This window comes from Sander vitreus, chromosome 21 (assembly GCF_031162955.1).
Source record: "Sander vitreus isolate 19-12246 chromosome 21, sanVit1, whole genome shotgun sequence".
NCBI lineage: Eukaryota > Metazoa > Chordata > Actinopteri > Perciformes > Percidae > Sander > Sander vitreus.
Genome location: NC_135875.1, coordinates 21,760,126 through 21,771,910, shown reverse-complemented (window position 1 = coordinate 21,771,910; position 11,785 = coordinate 21,760,126). Strand labels below are relative to the sequence as shown.

Here is an 11,785-nt window from a genome sequence, read left to right as displayed (position 1 = left end):
TTTCTGCGAAGAAACGTCTACAGCTCCCAGTCGTTTCAGGAGGCAGTATCGGTAATCGATTGATTTAGTCTCCGCGGGCAGAGCAATGGATGGGCGAATGGACGCTACATGCTGTAAGAGTTAAACGTTTGTGAAGCTGAGCTGAGCCTGAGGACGCAAATACAGGATAAGGATATAGCTGTATCGTAGCCTAAATGTTGTGTTTTAGCAGCGTGGTCCAATAAAAAGGTTGCTTTCTTTTCCGGAGAGCCAGTAGTTTGGCGGATACGCGTCCACCAGGAAGTGGAGAGAGGGATTAAAAGGTGGTGGTACGATATGGTTAGTCAAGGCAAGAATAACCGTGTATGACAGTATTCTGTAAATGCTATAGTAGCAGACGTTTCGGGTAAAAATGGCGCTACTGCGAATGAGAAATGCACAGGGTTCCAATGCTACAGAGATAGAGAAGAAAATTAAAAGGTAAGCGAGTGAAACGATGCATATATAGTGTCCTGCATGCGCCAGTCACTGTCACCAGTCATAGCTCATATCTTGATAGAAAGTGTCAAACTAATACGCTACTATGATTAGCTATACTTGCAAATGTAGCCTAGTCTTCAGAGAGAAGAAAACGTATAACGTTACATGCTAATGCTTTAAGTGTTTTTGTTTGTGATAATGACTTGGAGTTGCTAGTTTGCCTAACTTTTATTTACCACTTTATCACTGCTGCTTATATCTCACATGGCTGGGTATCGCCAATCATTTTCAGAATCGATTCGAATCTGATTCACAAGGTCCCAATTCGATTACATTTCCGATTCAATATCAATAGTAGTGCTGGGACGATGTAGCTAAAACAGAGAGCTCAACACACAGGGTGAAAAGAGGAGCTGCAGCAATGTATAGTACAACAAAAATATATATATTTTTTTTTAAATTTTTTTTTTAATTAAACCATGTAAACCTATTCTGATATAACCTCTAAATACAATTATGAACCTGAAAATGAGCATAATATGAGCACTTTAAGCATTTGTGATTCTAGAAGTATTGCGATTTTCTTTTCCTTCTTTAACGAAAACAAAAGTGGAATAATGCCCTTCTAAAGACAGTATAGCCTATCATGAGACATTTCTAAAAACTAATTGTTTTCTAAAAAGAATGCACATCATATGTCAGTCTGACGTTTATTTCATTTATAAAGAAATACATATAACGGACCTTCTGCATTTCCTGCTTTTGGTCTGTTTTGCTGGAAACGGATATGATGTAGTCGCCGTCACAATACCGTAACAGAGAATATTTAATAAAAAATGTCGATTCCGGGGAAAAGAATCAATTTAAAAAAGTGTTGATGAATCGACGATTTTCGATTTTTTTTTATTTTTATTTATTTCTCCCCCACCCCTATCAGTTAGGTTAGGGACCAGGGTGGGAAATTAACTTTTTTGCCCAATTTTACCAGCCACTTATATTTTTTACCAGCCACTTTTTTCCGGAATTCAAATTTATCAAAGAAAGCGCACTAGCATATTTTGAATCGCTTCAATACATTATTTTTTATTATTAATACATATTTTTATTAATATAGGCAAATAAAAAGTGATGTGAAAAAAAGCCTGCGAGACCAGGGTAAAATTGTGTTTGGTCATATTCTACAGTAATTTAATGTACAAAAAAAATATTGACTCATCTCTCAGTAACATCGCATTAATCAGTCCCTCCAGGATTTCGCGGCCTTGTTTTGAGATTGTTGCGGCCCAAAATGCCTGATTTTGCGGGAGCTTTTGTAAAAAAAAAAAAAATTCTGTTGCACGACTTAAACAACTTTTGAACGTACACACGTTCCACAAAAACAAGTTCCTTACCGAAGCTGTTTTGCAGAGGCACCGTCATTGTGTCCGGCACTTAACACCACCCAAGACCATTGTGATTGGTTTAAAGAAACGCCAATAAACCAGAACACGTTTTTCTCCCATCCCAGAATGCTGTGGGGACTCGCCAGACCCTCCTTCGCAGCGCTGTGGAGGAAGGTCTGGCAAGAGGGTCTGAACTAAATGATTTTGCGGATAAAAGTTGCGATGTCTTTTGTGTTTTTGTTGCAGTGAAGTTGCGGGAGACAGTGTGTATAGTTCTTTTAAAAATAAAAAGGAAACTTATTTTGGGGAGAATAAAACTACTCTGGGCTGAGATTTCCTAGTAACCTTACCAAAAAGGCTCAGGATGCTGCAAACGTTGTTATAATATGAAAATGGCTGGTGGATTTAAAACAAAAAATAATAATTTATTGAATGAATCAAATTTGAACATATGTGTCAGTGGCTTGTTGATATTTACATTGTTAGTTAATTTCCTATCCCGGCCTGGGACACACATTCATACGGTTTGATAAAGCACTTATTGGACTTTAACTTATCATTGCACTTACAATAACGAGCGTAGCTGTCCTCAATTTAGGTAATCCTGTACGTCTCATCTGTTTTTTCCTGCATCCACCGTGTGTGGGGGTGGGGGTGGGGGTATGGGTCTGGGTGTGTGTGGAACTGAGCAGCAGAGAGCCGACAGGATTAAAACAGCAGCAGCTTTCAGCGACTGAAAAATCGTTACATTGATGTTTAATACAGGTTGGCAGGACGGTCTGAAATGTTTTGCACGGTCTTTCGCTGTACGTTTTGTCAATGCGCCACTTGTTCGAAAAGTAGGCTACCTTCTCTTTTTCTTTACTTCGCCCTCAACAGTTTGTACATTCATAGCTAATGCTGACTCCGCAGCGGGCCTCTTAACACCGGGGAGATGTCGCCACGTTTTTTAACCGATCGTATTTTTTTTTTCCGTCTGTACCTCAGCTCAGCTACATGGTGTCACGGACTAGCGCTGAAAACTACTTGACAAAAGTCTGGAGTTGACGGAAATATGCGTGGTCAAAGCCCCTGCTGTTTCATTTCCTATAAGTTCTTCGCAATAAAAGTCCTCCGTTATTTTGGTATTGAAATGTTTTTATTATGAAGCAGCAGAATCCGGAAATGTTGGGCATTCATTAGCAGTAACGTAACGCGACTCCTATAAGCATTGTGAATTGTTTCTTAGCAACAGCATTCTTTGACAGAAGCTGTCCAATCCGTTACGAGGAATGTTTTACAATCCAGCCGCCACTGTGGCTGGTATACGAGGCAAAGTCACCCGCCACTTTGAAAAAGTACCCGCCATTGGCTGGTGGCCGGTGCTAATTTCCCACCCTGTTAGGGACATTTTTGTTACAATACCAATTTTGCCTGGATATAAAAGAGATTCTCCGAGAACTTATGCTGTAACTTGTACAAGCAAGAAGCAAACCTCAAATGTTTTATAAAGCACCAGGTTTATGCTTACGTTAAGAATTGACCCCCCTAAAGTTTAAGTAGTTTTCACGTAACAGGACAAACATTATATAATATGTATTACATAATTAACATATTAATAGATCGATTTGGGGATTTTATTAATATCAGATCACTCAAACACATCTCACATTGTCCTATACAACAAAATAAATGCTAAAGTTAAATTAACAAATAGATATTCTATATCGACAATGTTCCACTTCCAGGATTGTTCAGGTACTGCTGGAAATTCCTCCTGATGTGCCTCTTTGTCACACGGATGTCCGTCACCTTCCGCTTTCTTTGTGTTGGCATTCTAAACTCCATTTCTGAGGACTATGGTTAACTGCTCTTCAGTCTCGCATTGCCAGACCTTCCTCCACCGTGCTGCGGAGGAGGAAGAAACGTGCTCTGGTTTATTGGCATTTCTTTAAACCAATCACAATCGTCATGTGGCTAAGCGCCACACGGAGCAACGGTGCCTCTGCAAAATAGCCTCGGGAAGGAACTTGTTTTGGTGGAACATGTGTACGTTCAAAAGTTGTTTTTAGTTGTGCGACAGAAAACTCAGATTGGACAGATAGTCTAGCCAGCTGTCTGGATTTACCCTGCAGAGATCTGAGGAGAAGTTAACCACAGTCCTCCCATCCCAGAATGCTGTGGGGACTCGCCAGACCCTCCGCAGCGCTGTGGAGGAAGGTCTGGCAAGAGGGTCTGAACTAAATGAATAGATAATACATGTAAAAAAATGCTGAAAAAATAGATTCATGTGGAGCTTTGTTTCTGTCTTGGTCAGAGGTAATGCACTGCGGCAGGGATCTGCATGGAGGGGGTCCCGATGGCTTGTGGCCTTGCTGCTGGTGGTTCTGTCTGTGTGCGGGGCGGCCATGTGGCTGTACGTAACCTCTCTGGACAGTGACGTCACAGAAACACTAGTCCGCCAGGGTGAGCTGGTGTCTCCCCAGCCCAGAGTCTACACCGTCCAGTGCTCGGAAGACTACGAGAACTACAAACGCTATCCAGGTGACGCTCTGGTCCTCTTGCATTGTACTGTGTCAGACTGTTGATTGGCTCACACCTCTCTGCTGTGTAAACACATACTGGGACGGAATAAAGCCAAGCCTACTTGATGAATACCATGCTCCAGTGTAGGGCTTTCAGTATTCTTCTGAAATATAAATCATAAAAATAAAATAAAAATAAATTAAAAAAAGATATCGTAATATGGCTTAAGTGTTGTCTTTTACTGCTTTTAAAGGCTGCATTACAGTAAAGTGATGTACTTTTCTGAACTCACCAGACTGTTCTAGCTGTTCTGTTATTTGCCTTTTCCCCACTTAGACATTATGTCCACGTTACTGATGATTATTTATCTAAAATCTAAGTGTGAAGATATTTCGTTAAAGCACCAATTGTCAACCCTAGAATATCGCCGCAATATCGATGTCAAGGTATTTGGTCAAGAATATCGTGATATCTGATTTTCTCCATATCGCCCTACTTTCAACTAACAAAACTTTTTTTACTGTCCAATTAATTGTCTCAGAAATACAATTGATATAATACAACAATTTCATTGTCTCTTTCAGTCAACTTTAAAAAAATGTATTCATGCATTTCTTTTTCAAACAAAATAAAGTCTGGAATAAATCCCAGGATACATCTTTTGTTTATATCACTGTTTTGTGACCCAGATAATGTAGTAACACAAATACACAGCCATAAGGAAAGGGGCTTTTCCTCCGCTGCTCTCCCCGTGAATATGCCCCATGCAACGTGGAGAGGCGGGGGGGAGGCAGGGAGATCCTCCCACACCGTGCAGCGGACTCTAAAGGAGACTTTTAGCGTCAATAACGACGACAATGGCACCTGACCAAACGTCCGTATTTTTTCGAGATGGGAGTGAGAATGTGTTGGAATGCCACAAAGCTTCTTAATCTTTTTATTTTGGTGCCGTCACGCATCTTGGAGCTTGGGAGTGAGAAAAAAAAACATGAATAATAGGCTATATTGTTTTACAGATATGCTTACAGTGTGTATTGAAGTCACTTACTTCTTTTTCTAGTTTTTGTCCAGTCATGTTTGTTCTGTATGAACATTTATTGTAGAAAGATATTTAGAATTATAGCTTATATAGATTTGTGGATATGGTTGTAAAACATATTCTCTCAATATGAATAAGGGTTTAAATTAAGCCTAGTCCTTAGGGTAAATTGCCCCGGAAATTGCTGTTGTAGTCTTTATGTTAATTCAAGAGTATTTGGTTTTGTTTCAGACTTGTATGTGTTGGAAGGGTTACGGATAGCGCTGAAACGATTCCTCGAATAGCTCGAATAATCCAATTTACAAAAAATCCTCGATGCTTCGTTAAATCAATGTTACCAACGTTGTATTGCTGACGGACGGTGTTTCCACACGGATCATTATTATTGTCGCACACCAGACGCTGCTCAGTCTGCTGGCGACACATGCCAGAGCCAGTAAATAGTGGGGGGCTAAGAGAAGAGACAGGCTGGAGGAAACGACAGAAAGTGTCCAAAGTTTGGAATCCGTTCAAACGTAATTAAAACGAGAACTCTGTACAGTGCGTCTACTGCAAAACCGAACTAGCTTACCACAATAACAGCACGACGTCAATGCTTCAGCATCTCAACAGAAAACATTGAGTCTAACTTAATCATCCATTCCACGAAGCGGACCCGACAAAAGTAAATCACAGAGTCGTATGGACGATGAAACTACACCAAACACAACAACTAGCAAAATCAAAGACAAGAAAATACATAGCAGTGACCACAGTCACTGATCTAAAGAGCCGACTTGTTGACTATCCCTTCGGAGAAACGGCTGACTGTTGCGCACCATTTTCTCTCTCTCTCTCTCTCTCTCTCTCTCTCTCTCTCTCTCTCTTCACGGAGAAACAGCTGATCAACGATCTACTAGCATAAGTGTAACAGAGCTGTGTAGCATTGTAATCAAAAGTATTTCTTATCCGATTCATCGATGGAATAATTGCTAGAATACTCGATTACGAAAATAGTTACGGAAATGTTGCAGGCTTGATCTTGATTTCTGTCATGACTTTTACTTCTTTATTATCTTACTACAACCAAAGTACACTTGATTCCCCAGACACTTCAAAATCATTGAAACACAAATGAGAGTAAAAAAGGAGAACAAATTGGAAATGTCTTATTAAACATGTTGGCTGTTAAGAGTTAGTTTAGAGACTAAAGAAAACACAGCGGGAGCCTCAATCTTTGAGCTGTAAATCATAATTGCCAAGAGGCTGGAGGGAAGCCCTTCATTTTTGTGGCATTAATGAGCAGAACTCCAATAAACTCCCTACGTTGCACTTTGTTTCTCTGCTATAGAGCCCAAAGCCGCCAAAACCAAAAACGCATTCCACTATTATTTTCCAAATCCTCTCTCATGTCTCTCTCCCAGGATGCACCCCTGTGAAGTGTGGCCGTGCAGTCACAGACGGCGTGGTGACGAGGGAGGAAGCCCAGGTTCTCAGGAGGTAAACACTGTCCTACAAAGTGCAGCGTGTCTCTTTTTCTTTCTCCCCTTCTTCCCTAGTGGTTTCTCCATTCACATACTTCTATCTTTGTAGTGCAGCTGGACAGGGGCGATTCCGGGATTTTCTAAGTACAGCACAGAGGGGGGACCAATAATCAGTCGGGGGGGGGGTCATTTTATCAGAATACTGCATTGAAAATCTGCTTGGAAATATTGGATAGGATAGAAAAACAATGTATTTCTGCTAAATAAAACACAGGGGAGGGGGGAAATCATATTCCAGGGGAGGGGATAATCATATTTCCCCCTTCTAGCCCCGCCCCTGCAGCTGGATCATTCTGAATGCTTTCTGTCTCTGACCCACAGGCTGGCGGAGAGAGGGCTGGCGCTGGCTGGGTCAGAGGGAGGAGTGAGTATATCGCCAGTATCATTGTTGGAATAATTTCACAGGAAGGCGGGGATGGATTCATCCCTGATTTTGTGTTTGCTTGCCTGAATGGTCAAGCAATTACTCAGAAAGAAATCAAATTAGGCTACATCTGATATTGTGTACGTGATGCAGGGTTGGGTACGGAAACCCTGTGTCAATATGGCACCTGTGACTAAACGAGCGGTACCTACCAGACCGAATGACAACGCAGATTTCGGTGCCTCACTTCGGTGCCACTTAAATGCCTGCGCTGCAGACCGGTGCTCCGAAACGTATGTTACAGGCAACGGAAGCATCACTGCACGTGACTCTAGTTAGCATTACAGTTAGCAGCAAGTACCGTTAGCAGGAATATAGAATACCGCCAGATTTATCCTTTTAAAAGGAGAGTAAAATTAAGTGATCACCATACACAAGTACGGTTAGTAATCTGTTGTAGCGACTCTCAATAAACAACAATTAGCTGCTGAGAGCGCTAATGCAGGGAGGTCTGTCCAACCATGTCCAAACAAAGAGCACGAGTCCTTAACTGCGATCTTTTTTTGTTTATTACAAACACAACTGAAACGGATGATCGACAGGTACGCATGCTAGCCCCAGTGACGTACACACACACACCTGCACACTAGGGCCGCAACGATTATTTTCATTGTCGATTTTAATCTGTTGACTATTTTCACCATTAATCAATTAGCTGTTTGGTCTATAACATCTCACACCATGATGAAAAATGTCGATCCGTGTTTTCAAAAACTTTTCCTTCTTAAAGGACAATTCCGGGCGCCGCATCGTCGACTCACGAACACCGTGTTTGAGCTACGTTACTGGTTACTGGTCGCGCGGCGTTCGCCGTTCGACTGGTCATGACTGTTTTCCAAGATGGCGCCCGCATGTAAACATGAACGCTACTGTCTTAATAATCTATCTTTTTAATAAACTGTCTGTACACTTACAAAGTCCTCAATGCTTCGGTTTACATGTAGGGCCCCTCGCTATGCTACCGTGGAAGTGTGGTGCTATTTGGAGCCTTGCTAGTGGTATAGAAATAGCGATTTACCATCTGCCCCGAAAGCTACCCATTTGCGGTAGCTTGTTTCAAGCTAGAGACACATTCGATTAGCATGAAAACAGATCCCAGAGAACGGTCGACTCGGTACACATATGTTATTAACCCCTAGGTTCACTTTGCGCCGGAATTGTCCTTTTTAAAGAAGCACTCAAACCGATTAATCATTTACTAAAATAGTTCGGAAATAATTTAATAGTTGACAGCTCGATTAATCTTTGCAGCTCACACACACACACACACACACACACACACACACCAGTGATGTAGTGACAGGCGTGTCACTACACATTTTTTGCTCTTACACAATTTGTCGTTTACCGACTGCAGCATACAACATCACTGGTACAATTCTTCAAACACAAAGTATTGTGTGCAAAAAGTGTTTTTCGTTCCCACGAACGGGTCACATTCTCGACGTAAAAAAATAGCATCAAGTTATTGTCAGAACTACCAGCTATGATTGGCCACCTGTATAGTACACACCAACAACAAACGTGAGTCAAATATTTCCACCCGTATCAGCCTAGACAGCTCATATTTGCCCACATTTTAGCCAAGTGCAGTATGCTCCATACTCCTCACTGCTGTAATGAACCTCTCTTGACACTAGAGGGCAGGCTGGCACTATAAGCAGAGCTGCAGCTTGCTGAGTCGCTCTGGCAGATACAACGTGGAGTCATATACGTCTGGATGTCCCAGGCATGCCCTACCCCCTGCTCTCTGTTCCCAGCAGGCCAGGCCCTCAGCCAATAGAGGAACTGTTTATGGAGTGTTAAGACACTTGAAGGGAGGGGAAGCAACAGAGGGGGGGGGGCTTCAGAGAAAACAACTTATTTTTTAACTTGTGGAAAACAGAGCAGTGTCCCAAAGGAGTTGACAAGAAATAACAAGTAAAGGGCAGAGCGAGAACGCCACAAAAAGGCCACAGAGGGAACAGCGCTAAACTTTGGAAAACAATGACTGTGCCGTGCACTTTAAACAGCCGGCATGTATTTGTGCAACTGATTTGTGATTTAGCATTTTCATTTTGACCCCTGCAGGCTTCCATACTGGACCTGCACTCTGGAGCGCTGTCCATGGGTAAACAGTTTGTCAACATCTACAGGTGAGAAAGTACATGTTGTCTCTGTGTTCCTACACTATTTTTAAGACTGCAGGAATGACATCCGGCGTAATATCTTAACATTTGCAGAAATATCTTCACCAAAATATGCAGTTAGTCATCAATCTTACTGATGCCGGTCCTTGAGCACTGTCTTCTCCAGATCCAGTGATCCGTACGAACGCTCATTCATCACTGTCAGCAGAACCCAGTTTTATTTGGATCATCTGCTTAACCCTTATACTAACCCTAACCCTCCCTCACTTAGCCCCCCCCCCTCCCCCAAAAAATCTCTCCTCCGTCCCACTGGGCAGGTGGCTGACACCGGATCCTCCGGGACCATTTGGCAGATTTTAATCCGGAAGCGATGACGGTAGCACTCTCACCCTGTTTCCCGCCCTTCACCCCTCATTGGGGACTTGCTCATGTGAAGCAGCCAGACGTTTACTGTCTGCTGTGTTTGGATGGCTGGGTGGCACACCCATCTGGGTAATGGTGCACTGTGGCGTGTTGTGAAACGTTAATTTATATAACAGATCCCATCTCCTCTGCTCTCTCTTCTCCCCCCTGTGATGTGTCTGTGCTCGTGTTTGTGTCTGTGTGCCCATGTGTCTCTGATTGGCTTTGTCTGCGTCCGGAACTGTCTGCCCGGAAATGTGCGGCGGGATGTGGCTGCAGGTATTTCGGAGATCAGGTCAGCGATGTGTTCACACAAGAGGATTTCCAGCTTTACAGGTGACTAAGGAACCCTAATAAAAAATCAGACATGCATTTATTGCTCCAAAATTGTGGCATCAACTCTAATGATAATACTTTTTAAACAACAATACCAAACATAACTCCTTATTATAATGCCTTTGGTAGCATGTAATCGATATAAGAAAAAAATAAAATAAAAAATAAATAAAAAATAAAATATATATGCCCATCATGTTTGCACACCTCTTGGATTGTTGAATATAAGCAAAATACATCATAACAGTGAAAAAACACACCGGAGGCGTAAGTATATAGCCTGCGTAGCCTAGATACGTACCTGATCCAGCGCCTGGCCATTCATACTGGGTGCTTATTTCTCCGCGCCAGTCACAAAGCGATTCTTCTCCTCTCAGCTCTCTCTCTCTCTCTCTCTCTTTCTTTTTCTCTCTCTCTTTCTTTTGTTCTTTCTCTCTCTCTCTTTCTCTTTCTTTCTCTCTCATAGAAAGAGAGTCTGTGTGTCTCTCTGTCCGTCTGTCGCTCTCTCTCTCTCTCTCTGTGTGCCTGATCGCGTGTCTTGCTGTGAGAAGTCAGCCAAGATTCCTGGATGTGATCACCTGCCTGGCTTGACACATACGCTCGCATCTCACGCAAGAAATAGAGGAGACGCCGAAACAGTCGCTGCAGCGCGCGGGCCGACGCGCCCGGTATAAACGGGACAGATTCAGGGGCGGATCTACAGGGGGGCAAGGGGGGAGACAGCTATTACGTTAGCCAAAAGTCAAATCACTCCCTCGTGACTTGTAAGAGCATTCTGCCCTTTTATTAGTTTTGATTTTAGTAAAGACAAGAACCGCATAACACCAAATATTACAAACTGGCATGTTTGAATTCATAACGTTTACACAGGGTCGCCGTTTCGGTCGGCGGCGTTACACAGTGCTTGCTGAGACCGATCATTTGTATGTGATTAGTTAAGGAGTACTATAAAATCCAATATCATGGCAAAAAGGCTGCAGAAATTAAACCAGGTGACATCCTTTACTGTCAAACTGGGAAAATAACAAATACAATGGGATTAAGAAGGCTAGTCTAAACATAACTGTTGTGTGCATGTAAAAAGGCTACTTATTAGCCACAGGGCCCTACAGTGTAATGTAGGATAACCAGAGCTTTTCACATCTTGACTTTTGCAGGCCAGAGTAGCTGGAGATATTAGCTGAAGCCTAAAAGTGGGGATATTGCCAGCCAAGAAAATTCTGAGTAGTGCACAGGAGGAAGAGAAGGAGGGAAATGAAGAAGGAGAAGGCAATAAACTGGAGAGACCAGGCGGGTCAGAGCAGGAGAAGACCACAGAAGGAGATGCAGAAATAAGTGAAAGAGAAAAGGGAAATGAAAAATTGACTGTGAGGGATGAAGAGGGGGCTGCAGATTCAGAGAGAGGGACAGAGGCAGAGATTGATCAGGAGGAGGCAGATGAAGATGAGGCCATATGGCCATATGGTGTGTTTATATTCTCCTTCCATAGAAATTGCAGTCCAGTAGCATAGCATTTGTTTTTGGCTATTTCCATTCGGTTGTATATGTTACAGTGCTGCTCATAAGTTTATGAACCCATGCTAAAG

General features: G+C 42.5%; 1 protein-coding gene across 4 annotated transcripts in view; it reads left to right on the top strand.

Annotated features, from left to right (window-relative positions):
• Positions 1-12: 12 nt before the first annotated feature.
• Positions 13-11,785, top strand: part of ogfod3 (2-oxoglutarate and iron dependent oxygenase domain containing 3) — a 34,139-nt gene continuing 22,366 nt past the window's right edge. For 3 of the 4 annotated variants that reach the window (XM_078279097.1, XM_078279096.1, XM_078279101.1), the window contains exons 1-6: positions 374-459; positions 4,138-4,364; positions 6,789-6,864; positions 7,230-7,272; positions 9,403-9,467; positions 10,143-10,199. In XM_078279097.1, coding sequence (XP_078135223.1) covers positions 392-459; positions 4,138-4,364; positions 6,789-6,864; positions 7,230-7,272; positions 9,403-9,467; positions 10,143-10,199 — 536 coding nt within the window. In that variant the 5' untranslated portion in view covers positions 374-391. Of the gene's footprint in view, positions 114-373; positions 460-4,137; positions 4,365-6,788; positions 6,865-7,229; positions 7,273-9,402; positions 9,468-10,142; positions 10,200-11,785 lie in introns of those variants that run through there. The other variant, XM_078279100.1, reaches the window with a different exon arrangement.